General features: G+C 42.4%; 1 protein-coding gene across 3 annotated transcripts in view; it reads left to right on the top strand.

Moving 5' to 3' along the window:
* Slc25a12 (solute carrier family 25 (mitochondrial carrier, Aralar), member 12) overlaps positions 1-26,296 on the top strand; it is a 93,512-nt gene that overhangs the window by 18,295 nt on the left and 48,921 nt on the right. The window contains exons 3-6 of one of the 3 annotated variants that reach the window (XM_030252254.1): positions 5,455-5,597; positions 15,767-15,882; positions 20,950-21,053; positions 25,372-25,511. Coding sequence is in view for 2 of the 3 variants with exons in the window: in NM_172436.4 (NP_766024.1) it covers positions 5,455-5,597; positions 15,767-15,882; positions 25,372-25,511 (399 nt within the window). In the remaining variant the exon portion in view is untranslated. The other 2 variants (NM_172436.4, XM_011239853.3) reach the window with 2 other exon arrangements.

Here is a 26,296-nt window from a genome sequence, read left to right as displayed (position 1 = left end):
TAGCATAGGTTGAACATTGATTGCTATTCCTAAACATTGAGGCCTGAAATGCTTCAGAATGGAAGTTTGTTTTTTTCCAATTTTTAACTTTTTTCCCTCCCCTCTTTCCCTTTCTCCTGCTCCATCTGGCCCATAGATTCTTTATTATTTGTTTCTAATTATAGATGGTTGTGAGCCACCATGTGGTTGCTGGGATTTGAACTCATGACCTCCGGAAGAGCAATTGGTGCTCTTACCCACTAAGCCATCTCACCAGCCCAGAATGCAAGTTTTTGAGCATTGATTTGATAATAGGGGTAGCAAATTCTATACCTAATGTAATGGGCTGAGATCAAGACACAAGCACAGTGAAAAAAGGCATTAAAGTCACCTTCGGGCTGCTTACAGAAAGGTGTGTAGATTACTTTTTTCTTGCTGGGATAAAGCACTATGACTAAGGCAACTTCTACAAGAAATTTATTTGGGCTGACGGTTCCAGAGGAATGAGCCTGTCGTGGCAAGGAGGCAAGCAGCAGACATGGCTACAGGTGCCCGAAGCTGAGCGCTCACCTCTTCAAACACAAGCCGGAAGCAGAGAGGGAAATGGAGCTGATGGGAAGTTTTTAATTTTTTAATTTCTAAGTCCGCCTCCAGGGACACACAAGGCTATACCACCTAAACCTCCCCAGACAGCGACCAGCTAGGGACCAAGTGTCCAAATGCCCCAGGCTATGGGAACATTTTTCAGTCGAACCTTCAGAGTATGCATGAAACAGTGGGACTTTAGTTTTGGATACTTTAAGGGGCAGGTGTGGCGGTCTCTTTAGTGTCCCAGCACTAGAGAGAGGGGAGGCAAGAAGAATAGCTTTGCCGGGTATGGTGGCGCACACCTGTAATCCCAGCACTAGAGAGAGGAGAGGCAAGAAGAACAGCGTCTACTATATAGAGTTTGAGACCAGCCTAGACTACCTAAGACCCTGCCTTTTAAAAAAAAAAAAATCAAACAACCCAACAAAAATAACAGCAGTAAAAAGATTTCCCATTAGTATATGCAAATAATCTGAAATTAAAAATCCTTCTCTGAAGTGCGTAGTAAATAAAATACAGCACACGCTATCGCCAGCTAGGCACCGCTCGTGGTCTCAGTCTTGTCCCAGCCCGGTACTGAGCCCGAATGTTGTTCTTTGCCAAGGCCTCTCCAGATCTCCAAGATAGCTCTCTCCCCGCAGCTGGCTGCTGCCAAACCTGCTCAGCACTCCTAAATTTTCATGGCTAGCTGGGGCGCCGCACTCTTCCAAACCCACACTCTGCCGTGGTTACCTTTCCCTGGAGCTCAGTTGAATTGCCACGAGATGGAAAACACCAGACAATCTTAGTTTAGAACCAAACGAATAACACAATCACTGGGCACAGAATCTAGCATCCTAGCATTTACCAACTACTCTATGTTAGAAATCTTCCAGTGGTGGATTCTAGTGGACTCCGCCACCTGAACTAACAGCCCCCGGGCGACATCTTGGTTACCTGGCTTCCACCGTCCAAAAGGAAGTCCCCTACTCCTGCTTTCCCCTTTCCTCTCTTTGACCAGGAAGGTCCGCCTCCTTCTCGCCCAGTGATTGGCTTCTTCTTGTCTTTAACCAATTAGGGGAAAATTCCTCTGTTCTTGTCCTAGTCATTTTGGAGTCTGCATCCATCCGGAGTCTGCATCCATCCATCCATCCAATCACTTTTTCTATGTTTGTGAGTGTGGTGTATGGTGACTATGGAGTAGGGATAGGGGCACCTACAAGAACCAATGTACACCTTCTCTTGCTGAACCTGCAGGGAGACTGACAGTCAACAAGTTCCAGCAATCCTCCAGCCTCTGCCTCCCAAGTGCTATGGTTACAGAAATTTGCATGGTCACCCTTGGTCTTTTATGTGGGTACTAGGAATTTGAACTCGGGTCTCATGCTTGGGTAGCAAGCTCTCTTACACTCTGAGCCATCTCGGAAACTATATCCACTCCATCCACCCTCTCATTCTCTTGTTTCTTCCTTTTGTCTTTTATAAATAGGAAACGGGAACACACAGTTACATGCTTCTCTGTCCTGTGTCGTGTGTCATCGTCCTCCTGCCCACCCCCACTCCGACCACCCTTTTTGGTGGTGTTAGGTATCAAACCCAGGGCCTCCTCCACGGTGTGCAAATGCCGTACCTGTGAACCATACCCTCAGCCCACACTCTCTTCTTATTTCTTTCTCCAATTAGCCCCTCTCCCAGATAGGAACAAAGATTTTTCTCATTTCTGCAGCCGTCCACTCAGATTGAAATCAGATATGCTGTCTCCCTCCGCCCCACCTCCGCCCCACTCCTTTGGTCTTCATGACGCTCTGGCTTCGTTTTGGGCAGTCATGTTCCAGTAGCGGTGGTTGGCTTGCCAGCCTCCTTCAAGTCTGCTGTCAGATTTCTTTTGTATTGATGTCCCTTGCCACTTGCAGTAACCCCATGACTACTGTGGCCCTCTCTTTCCACCCCGGCCCGTCTTCATCAAACCTGTCCAGGGACTGAGGATTTAGCTCAGTTGGTAGAGTGCTCGCCCAGCTGGTCTCAGGTCCTGGTCTGATATCTAGCACTGCATGGTAGTCATCTATGCAGTCCCTGAACGGGGATGGGGTGGGGTGTGGTGGGGTGGGGTCGGGGGAGTAGGTGGGAATGGTTGGGGGATCAAGGTAGGAGGATGAGAAGTTCAAGGTCATAGAGAGTTTCAGGCCAGCCCAGGATATAGGGATCCTGTTTCAAAAACAAAAACAAACAAATATCTACATGTGTCCTATTATGCCAAATGCTGAAGAGCAAGGAAAGACATGTGTAACAAGAACTGCTAGAATATTCTTATTGTTATCAGCATCTAGAATTCAAGTACTGATAGTGCTAAATATCTCAAACAGTTTGTTCTTTTGTTAAGGTTGATTTTCATTATTTTATTAACTCTGTCTCCTGGAGCTAGACTTCCAGCCGTTTGTGAGTCACTGAACTCATCTGCTGCGAGAGCAGTGGGATGCTTTTATGGTGCTCCATTTCTCTAGCCCCGCTTTGCTTTTTTTGCTTTTGCTCCTTTGCTTATAGACCTGCTCTTTCAACATATCAAAGGCTCACTTTATCTTTATTGCACAGAAGCGTGCATGATCTAGAGTCCTAGGGAAAGAATGAGCCTGTCTAAGGACTAAGATGAGTGGGTTTGTAGTAGAGCCAGGATTAAAACACAAGCCGACTTCAGGACTGGCCTTTGAAGTCATGTGGTCAGGGCATGATGGCTCTGGACAGAGGTGCCTCTCCAGTGCTTTTGAGAGCGGCAGCTAGTGAAGAAGTCCAGCATTATTCTGAGTGCAAATATTGTTTATTTCAAGCTAGGTTGTACTTTTTTGGTTGGTTGCTTGAGACAGGATCTTGTTATATAGACCAGGCTGGCCTTGAACTAGGATGCACCTCCTGACTCTGCCTTACTTTCCCAGTGCTGGGGTTTCGGGTGTAGGCTGTCTGGCTTAAGACTGTATAAGCTATCTATCTATCTATCTATCTATCTATCTATCTATCCATCCATCCATCCATTTATTTTTATTTATTTATTTTTGGAGTCAGGGTTTCTCTGAGTACCCCTGGCTGTTCAGAAAGGACAGCTCTGTAGACCAGCCAGGCTGGCCTCAAACTCACAGAGATCCACCTGCCTCTGCCTCCCAAGTGTTGGGAAAAATGATATCGTTTCCTAAGAAATGGAACATGAAGGCAGAAGAGTGATGTCGGGCATATGGATATCTCAAGCTAGTGTGGCCAAGTGTGCATCCATCTGATGCGGAGTTGGCTTAGTTGAGAATTCCCAGTTGGAAGTAATTTTTCTCAGACCTCCATCCACTCTCTTCAAGTCACCCAGATATCTTAATCTGGTGTTTCTCTCTGGGAACTTTTAGGATTATCCTTTTTCTTTATTTTTCCTCCTGCTGTCCTGCAGTTTTATGGGGGAGAATAAGGCCTTGGTGAGATTTTTACATTAATTCTATCTATCTATCTATCTATCTATCTATCTGTCTGTCTGTCTGTCTGTCTGGTTATTTTGCCTGACACTTAATGAGCCTCTCTAGTATTCAGTTTGGGAAAGTCTCTGATCGTACATCTTTGTTAGTAAGGATGCCTGGTTAACCGCTCTGCACGGAGTCCTTGAAATGATAAGGAGTTTTTTGGATAAGCATATCTTAAAGCAATTGACATAAGAGGTAGAAGAATTTTTCTTTCTTTTCCAGTGACTAGGACTTGGAATAATGGAAGTCTTCTTTAGAATATGGTAATTTCATGTTTAATGGCAGCTATCTGTGTCACCCATAGCCCCACCTACTCTGACAGACTCTTGAAAAAAGGCTACATCTGGGCAGTGAGGTGTGTGCAAGTGTGAAAGCTCACCTACAGGCCTTGGCCTTACCTCCTCTTTCCTCAGTCTTTCTGTTACCTCTTATCTTACCAGTATCTTTACTTTTATTTACTTATTTTATTTTTCCAGAGCTATAGATTAAACTCAGCTGAGAAAGCTATATTCCCCAGCCCATGTAGTTTTATACTTACTTAGTGTGCGCATTTGTGTGTGTGTGTATGTGTGTGCAAGCATGTGTGTGCACTATGGCTTATGTGTAGAAGTCCGAGGATAGCTTTTAGGAATTGGTTCTTTCTGACTGTGTGATTCCCAGAAATTGAAGTCATATTATCAGTCTTCTTAACCAATGCCTTTACCTACTGAGTCATCTCTCCAGCTCCTATGTATTTTATTTTATTATTTATTTTTAAACATATATTTATTACCTGGTGTGCACACACCTTTAATCCCAGATTTGGGAGGCAGAGATAGGCACATCTCTGTGAGTTCAAGACCAGCCTGGTCTACAGAGTTCCAAGCCAGGGCAGTTACACAGAGAAACTCTGTCTTGAAAAAACAAACCAAAACAAAAATTTTATTTATTTTTATTTTATATGTGTGGATATTTTGCCTGCACTTGTCTCTTTGTACCATGTGGTCGCAGTGCCCTAGAAAGCCAGAAGAGGGCGGTAGATCCTCTGGAGCTGGAGTTACAGACTATTGTCAGCTGCCTTCTGGGTGCTGGGAACTGAACCATGTCCTGGCTGTCATAATTCTGTGTTTCCATCCATGGACTTGCCTTTGTGGACATTTTATGTAAATGTGATCCTACACTATGAGCCTTTTGTGTCTGGTTCATTTCACCCAGCAGATTTTCAGGGTTCATCAATATTGACCATGTATCAGTTCTTTTCTGTGGTCTTCAACTGGTATCTGGGTGTTTGGCTTCCAGGATCCAGAGGCAATATCCACACTCATTACCCTTATTTTGATTTCGTAAGTGTCCCCTGGTTTACTTCCCCCAAGCAGCTGTCAGCGAGCAGCCGGTGCTGAGTCATGGCGTCTTCAGTGTGCCTTGCTTGCTTGTCTTTCAGTATGCCAGCACTGAGGTGGACGGGGAGCATTACATGACTCCAGAAGACTTCGTTCAACGCTATCTTGGCCTGTACAACGATCCAAACAGCAACCCAAAGATTGTGCAGCTCTTGGCAGGAGTAGCTGATCAAACCAAGGATGGGTAAGGACTTTCTATAAATGTTCTGAGAACCAATTATATACTTTATTCAAAAGGTAAAACTGTAAGTTTCACATCATCTATCTATCTATCTATCTATCTATCTATCTACCTACCTACCTACCTACCTACCTTTTTGATGTTGTTCTTGTTTTGAGACAAGGTCTTACTATATAGCCTTGGCTGGTCTTGAACTCAGAGATCCTCCTGGGTGTTGAGATTAAAGGGGCATCATGATGACCAGCCTATATCTGGAATTATTTTAAATTGTATTGATTTATATGTGTGTAGGTGTTTGGTCTGCCTGTTATGTATGTACACTGTGTGCATGGTGCAGTGTGAGAGGCCAGAAGAGGGCACCCATTCTCTGGATATCGAGTTATAGATAGTTGTGAGCCGCCCTGTGGGTGCTGGCAACTGAATGAGTGCTGCCGCTGGTGAGAGCAGTAAGAGCTCTTTGCTTTGAAATTCACAAAGGTGGTATTACTGACTGCCATTATCAAGCGTATTGTCATTTGTTATTTTCAGAAAAATTTGCATGAGAGAACCCATATTTTATATTGAATAGTCTGCTTAGGATGGCTCCCCCGAAAACTAATTTTATTTTTGTATTCATTTATTTGAAGAATACGGAATGCCTGTTACTGTGTCAGACAATTATTCTTCGTGTTAGAATGTGTCAGTGAGCAAGTCACAAATGGCAGGAGGGAGCCCTTGCAACTCCTTTGCCACTTATCTCCAGTACAGGAGTTGGCTCACGGGACTGCATGAGGCCAGTCTTGTCCCTCTCCAGCCTTTCTAGAACCTGAGATGCTTCCGGTGATGGATAAGATCCTCGGCCCTTAGGGATCTAGAAATATAGCTGAAAACTGCTGTAGTGAACAAACTGTCCTCTTTACTTAATTCAGTAAGTGCTGCACGTGTTCCAACATCCAGCCCCACACAATTTTATTAAGGTTACCAGCTCCCTGTGAGGGAGGGACTAACTCCACAGTAAGGTGAACCGTGTCGCTTCTGTGACTTCACCCTCATACACTCCCAGGCTAAAAGTACCACAAGACGGGAAGTCATTAAAGACAAGACACAGCAAAAACTGAGCTCATGAAGACCCCAGTGTCACTCCAACTACACCTTCTGCAGTAACAAAGCAGTGCCACAGTTGTCACACCAACATAATTACAACATAAATTTTCTGCTGCTTCCATAGACACACACACACATGCACACACATACACATACACATGCAAATGCACACACACACAATGCACACATATACACACATACACACACATACATACACACACACACAGACACACAGACACACAGACACACACACACAGACACACACACACACACACACACACGAATGTTCTTTCATGTTTCATGACACTTGTTTTCCCGCCCTGCAATTCTTCTCCCATTTTGTTCCACTTCCAGAACGGTCCCTCCCCCAGGTTTCATTCAGGTGTCACTCTTCTATGATACTGTCCTAACTTCTCAAAGAGTCAACCAAGCTGCTTGGCTGACTCTCTATGTATAGCTCATTACTCTGTTTACCCCTCAAATACTGACTTGTTTCTTTCTTTGTCTAGTCCTCTCTTTCCCATGAAGCTATGGGCCTATTCTTAAGGTCAACAACCTCTTTTAATTCATGCATATGTTTATAAGACCCAATAGTACCTGGCAAATTGTGGTAGTAAACATAATACCACAATACCATCTAAATAGGTAGAGAGATGAATATAGACCAGACCCAAAGTTCTTCATAGTGCCTATATCCTCCTGTCCCATAGAACTCAGCACAGTGCATGGAATTTGGGACAGCCAACCAATTGTTAGCTTGATGAGTCATTAATGACTTGGAAGGTGCATCATTGTAATGGCAGGGGTTGGATAAAAGTTATACATTTTGTCTAGTATTAAAAATGTCAGATCAGCTCCCAAGCTGCTGATCAGGTCATTTATAGAGAGTCTGGGTAGTGGTTAGACTGACAGTTTATGGAAATGAGTGAATTTAATTAGAATTCTTCATTTTGAAATATTAAAGGTAACATTCATTTTGCTCTTTTAGAAAATATCGCTATGTTTGTTGCTCATTGGATCTGAGACCTGGTTTTATATTTGTTTATTGAAACAAGAGTCTCTCTATGTAGCCTTGGCTGTCCTGGAACTTAATATAGAGCAAGCTGACCTTGGTCCACCTGCCCCTGCCTTCCCAGTGCTGGGATCAAAGATGTGGGCCGCCACACTTGGCCCTACTGTTCCCCTTTATTTGTATTTCATGTTTTGACTGCATGTACATCTGTGCATGCAATGCCCAAGGAGGCCAGGCGAGAGCATCAAATCCTCTGGAACTGGAGTTACATGGTGGTGGTTCACCGTGTGGGTGCTGGGTTTTGAACCTGGATCCTCTGGAAGAGCAGCCAGTGCTCCTAACCTCTGAGCCACCTCTCCAGTTCCAGACCTGGTTTTAGAATACCCATGTTTTCATGTAAGAATTTGATTTTTTTTAATTATCTGGCTTTTTTCTTCTCTCTGAAACTTTATATGACTTTTGTAGGCTGCGGTGTATTGTTAAAGTAGGACATTTTAAAAATATAGTCAAGTAGAATCCTAATGTTAAGTTGGGAGAGTGTATCAGTAGCTTTTGTGTCGTGAAGAATCTAGTAACATTGTCTCGGGTTTACTCTTTTTTGTTTTTGGATACAGAGTCTCACTATGTAGTTCCTAGCTGGCCTATAACTCACAGATCCATGTGACTCTGCCGCCCAGTGCCAATTTTTTTTTTTTTTTTTCTACATGGGGTTTCTCTGTGTGGCCCTGACTGTCCTGGAACTCACTCTGTAGATCAGGCTGGCTTGGAACACAGAGATCCACCTGTCTCTGCCTCCCTATTGCTGGGGTTAAAGGTGTGTGCCACCACTGCCAAGCATGAGTTTACATTCTAAAGATACCTTTTCTACTATTCTGTTTTTAAAATGAGTTATAAGATATGGTAATTCTCCAGCTTCACCCTCCTAAGTACTGCCTTAGAGGGATCACCAAAGCTGGCAGCAGCCTTCCCTTTCTTTCTCTCTTTTCCTTTCCTTTCTTTTCTTTTTCATGTTTTTGAAACAGAGTCTCAACCCATAAATTACTACTAGAAGGAGAGGAAAATAGTATTCTAGAAAGCTTGGACTCTTCCCTCTCGTCGTCGATGCAGGGTATAACTTGAAATGGCAGCGATATTATGTACAATCCCCTATGAAAACAATGGAACCAAGGAATGAGTAGGCTTGGTCAAGGTAAGTTTATGTAACTTGGCTAAGTGTGAGGTGAGCCCTAGCTTATTAGGACGGGTCAGCAGTCTTTGGTTGGTTCCATCTGAGACCTGCTTTTAGAATAGCCATTCTTTTACTTAAGTCTTTTGTGACTGCTTTTATGTTGCTTTTGGAACTTTACCTGCACAAAAGTTTGTGAGAGCAGAACACAGTACCCACCAGCCCCTCCCCACACCCGACCCATGTTTTCTAGCCCATGAATTACTCTTTCTTGCCATCTCCCATCTACCAGTAGACGGTGAAATAAGGTGCTTGGTACAGAGAGTCATGCAGAGGCAGCATCGCGTGGTATAAATAGCCTGATGGCTTGTCTAAAAGTCAGACATCAGCCAAGTGTTATTTATGAGATTGTGGCTTAAACTTTGGAGTTCTAGTTTCGTTATGAAAAGCAAAATGACTTTATGCATTAAATGCAGATCACAGAGGCTATTATCATGCAATCTGATCTAAAATATTTAGACAGTTGCTTCTTTGAAACTGTAACTTCCAGGATGGTGGTGTCTATATTTAGTTTAGTCAGAGTTCTCTGGAAGTTCTATCTGCTATACTGGGAAGACCCGGTCTTTATTCTCTGACTCTTCATGAGTCCGTCCTTTCTTTCTTTCTTTCTTTCTTTCTTTCTTTCTTTCTTTCTTTCTTTCTTTCTTTCTTTCTTTCTTATGTACCGTGGATGTCAAAGACCTATTCATTTTGGTAGAACATTTGGCTATTTTACAAAATTTTGTAGAAAATTACTAAAGTAACAAACATTTAGGCATTATGTTAGTTTCCATTCTGATACAGGACATAGTGGAAACATTTACTACACAGTTACAAAATGTGTTACTTCAAAGTTTCAGATAAAATTTCCCAGCACCTAAGAGGTGGAAGCAGGAGGATCAGGAGTTTGATGTGCTCCCCTGCACCCCATAAAAATAATTTAAAAAAATAGGTTGGTCAGGTAGACCTTGGCCAGGGATGGGTGCATGTCTGGCAAAGCTCGGGGACCCCACGAGCTCTTCTCCTGCTGATGGATTCATAGGAAAGGGGATGGCTGTAGCTCTGCCCTACTGGCTCTGATACTCTAGCCACGCAGTAGTGTGGTGGGTGGTATGCTGATTGGCAAAATGCACCAACTTAGTGGGTTCCATGGGGTCTGCATTCTAACAGGGGCTGCTCGCTGCATAAAGCAAAGCTCTGTGAGTCCCCAGTGTCCTGAGGTGGAGACAGACAAGATCTACAGCTGTCTTTTTGGAGGCAGTTTTTGCTTGGCAACTAAGAGCTACCAAGTGTCACTTGGGACCAGAAACTGCCTGCTGCCCAAGCTCACAATTTGTCAAGGGAAAAAAAAAACCAATATTTTTATGAAATCCTAGGATTTCATAATGTTGTCACCAAGTATATTAGGCAGTCAGAATTCCTAGAAATTAATTCTTTGCCACAGAAAACATATCAGTGGGCCATAGTCAGATTCCTAGATAGCAGCTTTGCTAACTAGGGAAGCTCATCTTTGATTATCTCTCATAAAAAAGAGAAAGTTTTGTTACTGAGCATAAAATATGTTTCAAAGTGACTTATTCTATATTTCAAGGTTACTTGTGTTTTTGCTGCTGAATTCTGGAGACTTAAAAAAAAAGAAATTATTACAAGTTTGTCATTAAAATCAGCTCACCTATTGGTTTTAACGGTTAGAGTTATTTTTATAGTCAGCAGAAATAATGTTAGCCTCTCTTCATTATAAATTTTAGGCATTTTTAAAATATGTAGCTAGCAGGTGCTTCGGGTACCCTCTGCCTCTGCATCCTTGGTTTCATGTCAGTCCAAACAACACCATTCGTGGCCAGCCTTTGTTTCATTCGGTTCACCCCACATACTGATTCTCTCTCTCTCCCCCTCTTCATCTCTCTCTCCTTGGAGCTGGATATGGAGTTCACGGTCTCCCATGTGCTTAGCTACACCTCACCCAGCTGCTTGCTTTTGAGGAATGAGTGGTTGGTCCTGGTATCTTGCAACTCCATCTGTTGTTATGCTCCTAACATTTGTTTAATGGTGACTACATTTTCTGGGGCTGGAGAGACCGTTCAGTTCAGCCATTCAGCAGAGCACTGAGGAAGTAGGAAGTGGGTGTCGGTTGGTACCTGCGTGTGGATGGGCATGGAGATGGTAGGGGAGGCGTGTGTGTGATTGCAGCCAGATAGGAGAATACAGAAAGTTTCGTCCATGGCAGGTAACTGTTTAGAGACTTAAAGGGAAGTGGCCTTCACCGACTGGAGAGTAGAAGGGGAACAGAAAGTCAGGGAACGGAGAAAACGGGATGACTGTGCAGGTTTTAGAGTTCCTCTTTTAGGCGAAGAGAGTGTTCTGTCAGAGAGCATGGTGAGACACCCATGTGCCAAAACTGCCATTGGATTGTGCACCTTAAGCATGAGTTATCTGGTAAGTGAATCAAATTGCAAAGGCTTTTGTTTTGGGGAGAGTTTTAAGAAGCCCCCTGGCTACAGTTTAAAGAATGATGGAGGAAGGCGGGAAGGATCCAGAACATTGGTCAGGAGGCTGTTGCCAGTCATAGCTGTTAAGAACGGGTGGGAACATGCTAGGAGATATATCTTTGAAGGTCATTTATGCTGGTGAACGTAAATATATGACTTTAAATTGGCTTTGTTTGGCTTTTTGAAACTGCAGTCCAGGGTGGCCTTGAGCTCCTTTATAACTTTGAACTCCAACCCCTCTGCTTCTCTCTCCCTAGTTTTGAGGTTACAGAAGTGCTCCCCCACGCCCAGATAGCTCTTTAAGTTTCATCTTTTCTTTTGGGAACAGGGATCATCGCTATGGCCCTGGCTGTCCTGGAAGTCACTATGTGGTACAGGCCTCAACCTCTCAGAGGTCCACCGGCTTCTGTCTCCCGCGGGCTTGGATTAAATGTGTGTGCACCAGCACACCTGGCCTTATTTTAAATTTTTAATATGGTATTTTTTTCTAAGAAAGTAATCTTTCCTTAATCGTCTGATATGTATTATCCAGTATAAATGTTAACTACTGTGGGACTTTTTCTTTTTCTTTTTTTTTTCTGTCCTGGAACTCACTCTGTAGACCAGGCTGGTCTCAAACTCAGATATCCACCTGCCTCTGCCTCCCAAGCTCTGGGCTTAAAGGCGTGCGCCACCATCGTCCAGCAAAAAATGTGTAGCCCAGGCTGGCCTCGAACTTGTGATCCTCCTGCCTCTGCCTCCTTCAGCAAATCCTACTGACATGTGCCACTACTACCAGCAGGAACTTTTTCGACTAATATCTTTCTGTATTTTCAGTTTGAGGGGAAAGATGGATTTGTCAATATTCATAACAGTGTTCCTTTAAGGGATAGTTTGTCATGCTTTCACTTGGATGATCATCCATTAAGAGCAGCAGAGAGAGCTAGGGAGACGGTTCAGGGATTAAAGGCGAGGCTCACAATCAAAACATTGAGAATAGCAGAAAGAGCCAAGTAAAAAATAATTTAAAAGAAAACAAACAAGAAATAATAGGCGAGTCAGATGGACCTTAGCCAGGAATGGGGGTCATATCCAGCAAAGTTCAGGGACCTGGTGAGCTGTCCCAAGCCTGACTTTCTCCTGCTGATGGAAATCTAGGAATGTTATCGGCCACAAAAGCCGTGGTACATTGAAGGCTAGTGTGTTCTGTTGACTCCAAGCTCCTAGGTCTGTCAGTGAGATCTGTGGTAATGACACCATGGTTTTCGGGGAAGGACACAAGAAGATTGGCAGCAATGTGAGGTGTATGGGTCCCAAATCCCAGGTATCTAACTTAACGGTCCACCCCCGAGCCCTGGGTGCTATCCCTCTCTGTAGACCTGTATCTGATGGTGCCTTAAAAGGTTTATATCAGTGGTGACAGTCACAGCTAAACCACAAATAGTGTCTGTTTGTGCCGTGCATTGTGCTGGTTGCTTTTCTGTATATTTTTTTTATCACAGATTTCTCAAAACAAGCTTGAGACTTAAAATGTTAAATGTTTTACATATAAGGAAGCTCAGAGGCTAAGACACTTGTCCAGGGCCATCAGTCCTTGATACGATACCCTACTTCCTTTAAAGCCACACCATCGTTGACAAGCTTTTGCAAGACCTAGGGTAGTGGTTTTGTAATCTGTAGGCTTTATAGGTGCACAAACCGGTCATTCCAGCTCTCAGGAGGTGGAAGCAGGAAGGTCAGGAGTTTCGCATTATCCTTGAGGCCAGCCTGGGCTACAAGAGATTCTCAGAAAGAAAAGGCAGGAGCTGGGCGTGGTGGCACATGCCTTTAATCCCTGCACTTGGGAGGCAGAGGCAGGTGGTAAGAAAAGAAAAGAAAAGGAGAGGCGAGGAGAGGAGGGGAGGGGAGGGGAGGGGAGAGAAGAGAAAAGGCAGGAAAAACCAAAACCAACCAACCAAATTCCCAAACACCAGAAACATGGAATCTCTTTGGCAAGATCACTGTGATTTCTGACTCAGTGACATATGTGTTCTCCATGAGGTCATTAACCTGCTATTATTTTGACTACTGGTTAATTTCAGAACTCACTAAATATGTATCTTAGGGTTCAGTAAGTTCTAAAAACCCTTTTGAGGGTTTCTTAAAAAACATATTGTCTTTTCAAACATAATAGAATAATATAGTAATTTTTTTTGTTCTCAATCCTTTTGGTAATTATCAAGGTAGTTATTGAGTTTATTTCATTTACATTTCTCTCCTTTTGCTTATTTTGCCAAAATATCCAGATGGCATAGTTTATGTACAAATACTATTTTTTATTTCTAAAAGATTCTCAGCCCGTCATCTCATGTAGCCTAGGTTAACCTTGAACTTGCTATATAGAAGAAACTGGTCTTGAACTCCTAATTTACCTCATCATCTCCCCAGTGTTGAATTTACAAGTATGTGACACCACCTACATTTTGAAATCACTATATATATGTATATGTGTATATATATATATATATATATATATATATGAAAAATATATACATACTACACACACACACATATCAGAAGTAAAATGCCACAGATTAAGGCAAGAGGGTCAATGGGGACTATTCTGGTTGTAAGCAGGGCAGTCTCTCAGGTGTTCCTAGTGATCTGGTAGTAAAGTTTCAGATCCATCAAGATGAATTACCAAAAGTAGAATACAACACAACAATTTATCCCAGTATCCCCGTCCCCAGAATCCCTTGTTTCTGGCCCTTCAGCCTCCAGGGCTACCCAGACAAATTACAGGGACCTCTGCCTCAGCTTTCTTCTCATGCACTTTGGCTTGTCCATCACTTCTTCTACCACCACACTCTCAAGGCGCTGGAGTTTCAAGGAAGACGGCCCTGGGGCTGAGAGAGCATCTCTTCTAATTTTATTTTCTAGGACCTCTGTGCGGTCTTGTGGTTTCCTGTAGGCTGTATTTCTGCCGCGGCGGCGGTTAACACGGTCCTCTGTGCTGTGCGTTACATTCCCCAATCGATGATTAGTTCTAAATCATTGGTTCTCAATGAGGGTAATTTTGTTTTCTGGGACATCTTCGACAGTATCTAAAGACATTTTCATTGCTCACAACTGAGAAATGAAATTGACATCTCCTGCTCAGACCTGAGGCTACTGCTCACTATTGCTACAAATCATAGAAGACCCAATAATGAAAGATTATCCAGATTAAAATGTCAGCAGTCTGGGGTCGAGAGCCTATTGATTAAATGTAGGCTTATTTTTGGCCTGCTTCTGGTGTTAGGAGCTATTGACTAATGCTCATGTTCGTTACTTTGTTAAGGGCTTACAAAAAAATGTACTATTCCTGCCTTTCCATAAAGACATCTTCCCTTCATCGGTCACCCGATTAGCCTGAGCTATAGTCCATATAGTAACACATAGTAAATGCTTGGCATTAATGAATGATTCTTCCTGGAGGAGCCGGGACCCAGGGTAATGTTGGGGGAAACATTGGAAAAAAAAAAAAAAAAAAAAAACCCAGCAGGTCCCGCATTTGCGCCTGTTTTTATCTTGTGGAGACTCTGACTCAGAACTCCTCAGTCTTTCTGCCCAATTCGCTAGGTTCTCACTGGTGGGTTGGTACCACGTCAACCGCGTGCTTCAAATCCCCCACGGCCTTTGTGGCGCACATCTGGCAAACCCACGCTTTGCCACTGTATCTTTTGAACCCAGACGAGCTGCTGCGTGAAGGAAAACGCAACACAAACTTAGTTCAGAAACAACGGTAACTCAATCTCTGGGCACAACAACTAAAACCTAATCTTGTAAGCCTTATTAAAATCTGATTCCTCGGATGGAGAATCCTTGCGGATCTGCCAAGATACCGGAAACCCTAGCAGCTACAAGTTATCCTCTTCCAAAAAGGCCCTCCCTCCCTCTTGCTTCCTCTCTTCCTCTCTCCAACCCGGAAGCCCTACCTACTTGGCCCAGTGATTGGCTCCTTTATTCTTTAGGTAATTGGTTTACAAGAACAGCTGCGGCCCATCCACCACAGGGTAGGATTTGGACCTTCTGTGAGAAGCACCTGTCCATACTGTCTGTCAGGTGTATGTGACTTTTGCCTGGGGCCTCTTTAACCCTCTTGCTTTAACTTATATTAAAATATCTTTATTAAACTCCAACTCTGCTTCATAACAACATCCAGTATTTTCCAGTCCTCTACTAGCCTGTAACTTTTAAAAAGTTTACTTTATTTGTGTGTGTGTGAGAGAGTGTGTATGTGTGTGTGTATGTGTGTCCATCGGATCTACAGGTAATTGAGTGATTGATGTAGGTACTGGGAACCAAATCTGGGCCCCCCAGTGAGCAGTGCATGTTAATAGCCATCATCCCTCCAGCCCCGGTAACATTTTATATTTCGTTCCAGGTTGATCTCCTATCAAGAGTTTTTGGCATTTGAATCTGTTCTATGTGCTCCAGATTCCATGTTCATAGTGGCTTTCCAACTGTTTGACAAGAGCGGAAATGGAGAGGTGACATTTGGTAAGGGGAAACAAAAAAGATTATAAGTAATAAGTAAAGTTCCCAGTGCTGGTCCAGTTCTTCACTCCCAGATACAGTTACTGAGTGTATGTTGTTTGTTTAGGACCTACTCAGTGAGTGAAGTAGGAATTTCCAAAAGTGGTTTATACAAGTAAAAGTGGTGTCACATTCTTCAGCGTGTTAGGGGAGTGAATTTATTGGTGATGTTGCTCCAGCTCTTTCAAGCACTCAGACTTGGATGTGCTAAGGAGTGGACTGAGTGCTTTTCATTGAAGCCCACGTGAAGCAAAAGCACACCCAGCAAGCTTGTCCCTTCATTCTAAAGGGCTTTGTTTTACTTTAGCTTTGAATAGGGAGTTTGGAGTTTCTCCATGGTACCTTGGGAATATTGCTACTCTGCTGTTTTCTATCCACTGGGAGGCAGGGATGGTGGAGTTTCCCCAATGTCCCCTTTAGAGCCTTGGTTTTAGGGAACAAAGCCTAGAGAATAGAATGGTCTTCCGAGGTGGATGCAAAAATTGACTTAAAGTCTTCTGTAGGAGACTTGTCTCTCCCGAGTATACAAACTAGAATTTTCCGTTCCTTTCTTTCCCTTTATTTCTTCAGCTATCATTCATCTTTAAAGACGATCATTGGTAGAAATTAGTTTATCTTAATAAAAGTGTTGGTTAATCTTTTCTTTAGCAGCATTCCAGTAAAAAAACAATGTAGTGTTTTCAAAGACTTAGAGCCCTCTTTTCTGCCTGTTCTCTTTCTTTTAAAAATTGAAAGCAGTTTTTATAATGAATAAAAACAAATAACATAAAACTTTACATCCTTGTAATTTTCAAATAGTCAGCTCAGCCAAACTTCGAGGTTTACTTTCCCAGAACTTCTCATCCTCCATGAGTAAAGTTGACCCCCTTTTATGGTGTGAATTGGCACAAATATTTGTAAAGAAAACCTTGACATTCAGGCTTTCTCTAAACCACAGCACTGTTCATTCTCTCTGATTCGTTAATTATAATAGAAGTGTCACTCATTTACATATAGGAGGCAGGTAGAGCTCTGAGAGTTCGAGGCCAGCCTGGTCTAGTTCCAGGACAGCCAGGGCTACATAGAGAAACCTTGTCCTAAAAAAACAAAACGAAAACCATAAAGGAAGCAACTTCACCATAATTGTCAGAACTGAGAACATATAGGTCTGTCAGAAGGACCAGTTGCATCTTGCCTGTGATTTGGTGGGCACATTGTCTACTTTGGCATTCCCCTTTCTCTTCATTGGCTCAACCCTTCTCTGTGAAGAACACTTTCCCCTAAAAATACCCTGCAGAGGTCTTTACATTTTGGCATATAGCTGGGCATCCTCCCTGCTTTGCAGCAAGCTCTGGCCATTTTGCTTCCTGAAGAATGTTGACTTGGTACAAATACACCCAGAACTATAGAGAAAGCACAGGGTCTCTAACTCCGAGTGAGTGATAGTGCTGAGCGGTCTCCTTGCAGTAGGTAGCACACGTGCACACACAGCTCTCTTGCAAACGTGGCACAGTGATGTTGGGGAACTGGACAGGAGAATTTGAGTTAATGGCAGTGTCCCCGAGCTTACGTCATGTGCACATCAACATCAAGAGTTAGGTTCCTCAGCCAGGTGGTGGTAGCACACTCCTTTAACCCCAGCAGAGGCAGGTGGATCTCCATGAATTCGAGGTCCACTTGGTCTTCAGTTTCAGGACTGGATGGCCAAGGCTACACAGAGAAACCCTGTCTCAAGAAACGAAAAAAACAAGAATTAGGTTTCTCAAAATCAATTTCTAATTTATGTTGTCAGCCGCCTTAGCGTTGTGTCCCTCCCTCCATTTGGTTGCTTTCCCCAATTCGTGTATGTGCCTTTTAAGTGTCACCAAAGACACTTCATTCAACAGACCATCAACAGATTCCTGTCACTATTGATTAGGAGATGAAATGAACATGGAAAGCAGCTGAGCAGCTGGCACACACCTTACTTCATGGAGATAAAAGCTCATGGCTAGCACAGCCTACCCTTATTATTTTAGGGCTCTTTTGTTTGTTTTCCCCCTTAAATTATGATTTATAAGTTAGGGTTTTAAGAAATATAGTCAGGATGAAAAAATAGTTTGAACTTTTAGTAGCACCTACCATAATCTGAAGGACATATGAACCCCCTGCCTCAGAGACTTACTTTCTTTTTTTCTGTCCATTATATGAAGATAAGATTATTGTGGAGGGGCTGGCGAGATGGCTCAGTAGTTAAGAGCACCGACTGCTCTTCTAAAGGTGCCGAGTTCAAATCCCAGCAACCACATGGTAGCTCACAACCATCCGTAATGTAATCTGATGCCCTCTTCTGGAGTGTCTGAAGACAGCTACAGTGTACTTACATATAATAAATAAATAAATCTTAAAAAAGAAAATGATTATTGTGGAATAACTAGAAGTTCCAGGGTCTTTGCCCTGTGACTTCTGGTTCCCTCTTCCCCCCATTTCTCCTTTCTCTCTCCCTTGATCTCATTTATAGGACTTTAATCATTTCCTCTTCCTGTCTACCCCTAGTTTTGAGGATCCACTTTTAGATAATATTTCTCTCTCTCTCTTTTTTTTTCTTTTCCTTCTTTTTCTTTTTCTTTGTGTGTTTGTGTGTGATTCTGGATTCTGGGAGTTGAACCCAGGGTCTCATGACTTCTAGATAAGCTTTCTGCCACTGAGATCAAGCCCCGCCTTAGGCCAGCTTTCTCAACCAATCTGAACGCAGTGATAAGAATCTGATTTACATCTTTGAGAAAACAAGCATCAAAATTGTTGTGTTCAGCCAATGCCATGTAATAAGATTATCCCAAGTCTCCAGCTTTTCTGTGTAAAGAAATAATCAACTTGAAGTGTATTTTTTATAGGATTTGTGGGTCTGTGATGAAGGTCAGTTTGTATCCGTTTAATAAAATGAATCATTCTTATATATTTTGAGACACATGTTTAGGGAAAAGAAATTTGGTATTCACTTTAACTAGAGTTAAACCCTTTGCACCCAATGGCCTTGCATTTCCTAGTTGGAGCTGTTTAAGGTACAGTTTTCTCTGTGCACACGAGGGAAAGTAAGGAGCCATATTGGATGCAAACTGCAACGGAGTGCAGGCCAGTCACACGTTGCTGTTGCTGTGGTCTTTGGACTCTTGACAACAGTGTTGGTGTTATCTATGTGTTTGTTCATTCTTTTTGCATCCTTTTGTTTTAGATGTGCTTTTTATGCACATCAAGCTGTATATTTAAGCTGTAGCATCATAGCAACTATTTATATTTATATACATAACAGCATCAAACCTTGATTTGGGTGCCAGACAAGGCGTTTTTGTTGCTGTTGTCAGACAGGCCTCCATTCTGCAGAGAGGACTTACATTTCAGAATGAAAGCTCAGGAAAGGATTCTGGAGTTCTGTTTTTTTTTTTCTTTCGTTTTTAAATAAATAAATAAATAAATAAATAAATAAAGATTTAGTTAATATTTTTTCTTTGATAATCTTTAATAAACTTTTAATGCATGCTGTGGGTAATTACTTAATGGCTTGTATCTCTGTTACTGCCAGATGGCCTGAGCCTTGTGGAGCCCGTTGCATGTGCTGGATACAGTGTCCATGTGCCGTGTCTCACTGTTACCCACTAGTGTCCTGGTATCCTGCTGGGTAGAATTAGGTAGCGGTAACCTGATCCCTGTCAAGTGGTAATACTGCATCCTGCTGTCATATGTTGCCTTGCATTGATCTTAAAAACTTTTAAAGAAGGTATTTATTGCTCTAACACAGATTGGATTCTAAAATCAATGAACATAATCAGAAGAAACTCTTACTTGTTTACTAATAAACATATATAAAACATGCTATCTGCTCTAGAATTTCTATTAAACTCTTGTGCACATTGCACTCCAATGGATTTCCTAGGACCGGAAACTGGTCCCCCTGAGCTTTCCCAAGGACACACCCATACTGCACAAGCCTTCTAAATCAGGAATGCCTTTGATACAGTACTGTGTTGTCCAGGTTGTACAGGGTACAGCAAGTAAAAAATGTATTCTGCACTTGCCTTTTAAGTGGACTCCCTTCTAAGGGGAAGCCATAACAACAGTTGTTATTCCAAGTGTCAGGACATGGTAGTACATGTGCCTTTTCTCTGTGGAGAATAACTATAGACGTGGATAGTGTGAGAGTCTAGTGGCCATAGACTATGATCATTTGGTGTGCAATAGAGGCACACGGGTATTTGATTAAATCAGGAAGAAAATTTAAGATGCTTTGTATTGCTTTCCGGCATCATAAAGGACCATTTTGAATAAAATACACAAGGCTACTAAAGTAGCTTAGAGTTTGACATTAAAGGGGAGTATTGGCAGGGTGTTATGCCACGTGATAGTAGACTGTTAGGGCTTGTAGCTTCTGTGATGTTCTTTAACTATGAACTCATCTTTCCTGAGAAATGAACCTTTATGTATATTTGGCAGCAGGACTCCTCTATTTGACTGATCACACAGTAATCCCTTCTGGAGGTAGGTAAAGGGTTAACACTTCCCCTACAGAGTGCCTGGGGAGTTCACCTAGGATACTAATTCCTTCCTGGAAGTAGAGGGGAAGTAGAGGCGGAAGCTGAGGGAGTCTGCATGCTGAGGCCGGTTGGTCGGGACTTCCTCCACCACTTCCCGGTGTTGATCTTTTCTGTTGTTACATTGTTGCTGTTTGTTTTCTTTTCTGGGCTCCTAGTTGTTCCTCCTCTTTCCTCCCAATTTCTCCTGCACTGAAAAGCACATCCACACGTGTCACTGTCCTGTCTTTTCCGTTGTACACTGTAAGGATAGTCACCACTTACCCCAGGTATCCAAAGGGCCATTCTTGACTTCACCCTAAGAACTATGCAGGTGAAACCAAGCTGTTTGAGGAAAAAAAAAAATTCCCTTGGCAATAAAGACTGCTCCGTCTCAAGCCTTTAAGTTGGAAGCAGCGGCTCCTGCTGGAATCCTTGAAGTCAGATGTCAAGCTGGGCTGATGGTAGGCGGGCTGTGTCACGGGGCTGATGGCTTGTATACCTACAGGAGGAGTTCTCTGGCCACAGCGTTGGTACAGCAGCTCCTTCAAGGCTCAGTCACGGAGCGGGCACGGTGGCAGGCTTGGAGAAGAGTGCCAGCCCCGGTCAGAGGTAATTTTGTACTGCAGAAAGGTGCTGAAGACCTTGCAGGAAGCGTCCCTAAGAACCAGGGGAGGGATAAGGGGGGGCATGAGATGGGGAGACACAGTGGGGGTTGCCGGGGAATCAGAAACCTCTGTTAAGACATATTTACATAATATGCTTCAATGTGTATTTCACCTAGTCCAGTCTTCATAAGTGACTGGTACAGCTAAACTGACTAATAGACTTTTTTTTTTTCGGGGGGGGGGGGAAGCATTTTTACGTTATCACATTCTCACCTTTACCTGCTCTCCAGACAAATCACGCGCTCCTCTCCTTTTGAGCAAAGAGAACATAATGGCAAGCTACTTTTGTTATCTGGCCCCAATTCCCCCTTCAAAGGAATTATAAAGCTCATTTTTCCCTAAGCCCATGTTCTCTGCAGGAAGTGAAAAAATGGTCTATTGTTTTTCCTCTGTCAGAAACATGAATGGACTTCCTGTTTCTTCCAGTAGTGCCAACCTAGTGTAGCCTCCTGGGTCATGATCTTGCTGCCAAGATGTGCTAGTCACGCCGGGCCAGAACTGTGGCCTCAGAAATAGTACTAATACAGAGTGCTGTTTAGGGCTAAAGATCCTTGTGTGCCACTGGAAGATGGGATTTTCTTGGGGTGGGAAACTTGATACACAGAGAGATGGATCAGGGATGCTCAGGGTTCATGGTGGTCTCCCCTCTCAGGTCATGCAAGACTCAGGAAGATAAGGGCAGCAGCTGATGGAGCCATTGCCTCGTGCAGGAATACGCTTCTTGGTTCTAGGACTTTTACATCGTTGGTTTTTGTTAACACATCCCAGGGGCAGAATAGTGGCTACTATAAATTAAGTCTCCAGTAGTTCACTAAATCGTCTCTGTGACATTCCTGAGCCAGCTTCAGGCGACAGTAATAGAATAGGGACAGATTGGAGATGACATTTCACGAGGTGCTGGATAGGTTCACAGTCTTATTAGCCCTAGTCACTTTAGTTGAGCCTGGGGTGTTACAAAAAAAAAAAAAAGGACTGAAAGTGTGATGGAGTGGTTACTCAACGGGGATGACGTCACCATGAAACCATACACAGAGCTGTCAGGGGGAACATTTGGGGAGAAGTAGAAAATGTCCGAGTACAATTTGAGAAAAATGCTACTTCTGTATTTGAGAGCCTGCTATGACTAATTTAGATCATTATCTTAATGGCTCGAACAGCGTCTAAGTTCTGAGACAGCTAGGAAGTTAGTAAGAAAGAACTTCCCATTTAAGTTTTTATTACAGGGCTCGTTCAGCTCCGTGATGGAGTGCTTGCTTAGCATTGGCGGGGCATAGGGTTGATTGTTAGCCCACTTTAATGAGGTGTTTTTATCTATAAGGATTGTTTTCAAATATGCATTATAAGTCTAGTTTGTGAGCCTAGTATGGTAGCTCATGCCTGTAATCCCGGCCATGAGGCTGTGAAGGAGGAGGATTGCCAAGAGTTCAAGGCCATACTGGGTGACAGACAGTATGAGGCCCTATTTCAAATAACAAAACCAAGCCAAACAAAATTATGCTAGGCCGGATAGTGTCAGCCTATAATCTCAGGTACTTGGCAGCTGAGGCAGGAGGATTGTAAATTCGAAGCCTTCTTGGGCTTCAAAGTAAGTTCAGGCCCAGCCTAGGCAACCCAGACCCTGTCTCAAAAAAGAAGGTGGGGGGGGGGGGGGCAGTGCTACAGGTAGCATAAAGCAGACAGCAGTAGCAGGAAGCTTACCTAGCATGCTCAAGGCCCTAGGTTCAATACCCAATACCACAAATAAATACACAGATAAATAAACAAATAAACAAATACAATTTAGTAAATATCCTTTTGGTAATGTCAGAAAAAAAAGTTGAAGCCATTGAATTTTGTTTGTTTGAAGGGTTCTGAGTCTTTGAGGCTGTTTTGCACTTAAGATTCTGATAGTTTCTTTCTTTTTTAAAAAGATTTATTTATTTATTATATATGAGTACACCGTCACTGTCTTCAGACCCACCAGAAGAGGGCATCGGATCCCATTACAGATGGTTGTGAGCCACCATGTGGTTGCTGGGAATTGAACTCAGGACCTCTGGAAGAGCAGTCAGTGCTCTTAACCACTGAGCCATCTCTCCAGCCCAGAATCTAATATTTTCAAAACATATAAAAGGGATCCAGTTTTAACTGCTGTTACATAAAATCATGCAGATAGCTTTCTTCTCCTTTTGTTTTAGAGATAGCATCATGCTAAGTAAACTCAGACCTGCTATGCAGCAGTAGATACATTGCATATTAAATAATTGAACGTTCTGAGTTACAACTTTTAAAACTAAAAGCTACTGTGAAATAGCTTCCTTTCTTTAGCCACCTTAGCATAACTTCATATTTGCAATGACTTATTCTTATTCTGCATTTCATTGCATTTTTTAATCTTTTAAGTACCTTTTTGTTAGACTTGTTTTGTATTTGGGACATGGTCACACCTTGTAGCTCTGGCTGACTTGGCACTCTTTATGTAAACCAGGCTGACCGTCAGTTGACAGAGATCCTCCTGCCTCTGCCACCCAAATGCTGGGATTAAAGGCCAGCATTACCATGTCTGGTTGGTTTGACTTCCAAAATAAGCAAACTTAGGTTCTTTTGAGAATAGAGTGATTAATTATATTAGATGGCTCCTAAAAATATTCATATTAATTAATTAATTATATTAGATGGCTCCTAAAAATATTCATATTAGCACCCCATATTCTAAACTTTTTACAATACTTACTATTTTAATTAATTTATAAGCTTTAATATATTTACAACCTGAAACTTTATTTACATCCCCCTTCATCCCTCTTGAGTAGAGGATGATGGGGATTAGATCCATGATCTCGTATATGACAGGCAAGCATTCTACACAGGCTACATTCCCAGACCCCAGCTTCAAGGATGGTCTTTTGTCTTGGTTTGAACCAGAATCTCATGAATCGATATTGAAGTCTTTTCAGAATAGAAACCCCATGCAATGTTTAGCTTATGTTTATTTAAGATGAATATACTTGACAAAGGTTGAAAACTCTGAGATCTTGTTGCTACTTAGCTAAGAAATCTTGCATCCATTGAGAGAGAAGATGAGAATCCCGTCTCCCCAGTGACATTAGGAGTAGTTCCGCCCAAATGCAGCATTTTCATTAAGAAAAAGAGGTACATAAAACAAAGAGAATCCATTACTCCATTGCCAGTTCTGAGACTAGCGTTGTATTCAAAGACTGTCAAAATCAGAGAAAACAACATAGTTAGAGGCAATTGTAAAACATCAAGCCTATGTTTACTAATTCTCTAGGATAATTGATAGCTATTGATGGTAAAACTCTTACACTAATAAAATTGGCTTAAATTGGAAAATAATTTAGTTAAAACATTACTAAAAAGGCTCCTGCTTTCTTAACTTTGCTAGTGATTTGGGGGGGGGGGCATGAGCTTCTAAATTAGACTACCCAGTCTATGCTTGTTAAAGTACCAGTCATTTGTGAACCAATTTTCATAATAAGAAAACTGTAAGAAAGTGAATGATCTCGCTGGTGCATGAAGACAAGCAACGGAGTTCTGGTTGTATCTTACAGCGTGACTGGTACCTAATGAGAAGTTAGCATGCCGTGGATGGTTCTTCATTGACAAGTGGATCACTAATTTCACTTATCTTAAAACATTTTTAATAGTTCAGACTAATAATCATGGATTTTAGGGGGATTTCAAGGCTTTGTGGCAAGACCCTATTTTTGACACTATCAGCTTTTAATAAGGTGCTTTACTGCCGAGCTAATGATACGCTGTTGGTAGTATTTCTTATAGCTATCTTCAATAGTCATATTCAGGCTAGTGTGAATGTAATAATCATGCCTCAATCAAACCATACTTAGTATGACAAATATTGCATTATACTGTAATTTAGGTATTCACGCTTCTGATAAAAGGCTTAATTCGACTCCTTGAGGAACCAGGGAAACACTATTGATTTTATGCTGGAATGTAAAGTAGCAGCTATTTATATTGCAAGATAGAAATCGCTTCCTAATTAAAATTAAATCAAGAGAAATTAAGAATCTCATGGCCTTATATGTAGCAGTATACAATCTTAAGTGAAAAATTATACTTTGTATCAGTTGTGCTCCTGCATGGGTTTCTGGGCACAAAGAGATTTGCAGTTCCTCTTGGTAGAAGCAGCCGGTCTTGACTTTTTAAACGTTTCTCAAGTCTCCTCTGTAGGAGCATTGCAGTGGATTGGATGATTCATTGATCAGCAGGACTGATTCGGTTTTCTTTTCCCTTTTAAGAAAATGTCAAGGAGATTTTTGGGCAGACTATTATCCATCACCACATCCCTTTTAACTGGGACTGCGAGTTCATCCGGCTGCACTTTGGGCACAACCGCAAGAAGCACCTGAACTATGTGGAATTCACTCAGTTCCTCCAGGTAGGCGCCCTTCTGGGCACTGGCATTGTCTAGTACAGAGATGGAGGAAGTCCCCATCTCACCCCCATTCTTCATTCCCCTCTCATGGAAGCAAGCTCTTTAAACTCATGCAGCCATTTTCTTTCAGCCTGTACGTGCATTCATGTAAGTAGTCAGCTTATATTATCCCTTCTTAATTTTTCTGCTTAAAGAAAAATGTTGGTTGAGTTCTAACTACGTGAGATTCGGAGTTCTTTTGCCTCTCACGGCCAAGCACAGTCTCGGATATTTTCCACCTTCAACCTTTCTATAATTATGTCACAAGTTTATTTAGATCAATAGTCATAGGATTGACTGTAATTTCATAGATACAAAGCCCTCCATACCTATGGGCTTTGCATCTATGGAACCAAGAAACTACAGATAGAAAATACTTAGAAAAAAAGTTGCATCTACGTTGAACATGTAGAAACTTTTTTTCTTGTCATAATTCCTTGAACAATAAAGTATAATTCATTTACATAGTATTCACACTGCATTAGTGGGTTTTTGTTTTGTTTTTCTTTTCCTTTTCTGAGATAGAGTTTCTCTGTGTAGCCCTGGCTGTCCTGGAACTCACTCTGTAGACCAGGCTGGCCTCAAACTCAGAGATCTGCCTGCCTCTGCCTCCCAAGTGTAGAGGTAGATTAAAAGTGTATGTCACTCCCTCCCAGCAGCTTTAAGTATTATAAGTAGTATAGAGATTATTTCACATCTATAGGAGGGGCTGGTGAGATGGACCAGCGGGTAAAGGCAGATGCCAGCAA

Source organism: Mus musculus, chromosome 2 (assembly GCF_000001635.26).
Source record: "Mus musculus strain C57BL/6J chromosome 2, GRCm38.p6 C57BL/6J".
NCBI lineage: Eukaryota > Metazoa > Chordata > Mammalia > Rodentia > Muridae > Mus > Mus musculus.
Note: the sequence above shows the minus strand (reverse complement) of the source record. Positions and strands in the feature narration are given on the sequence as shown.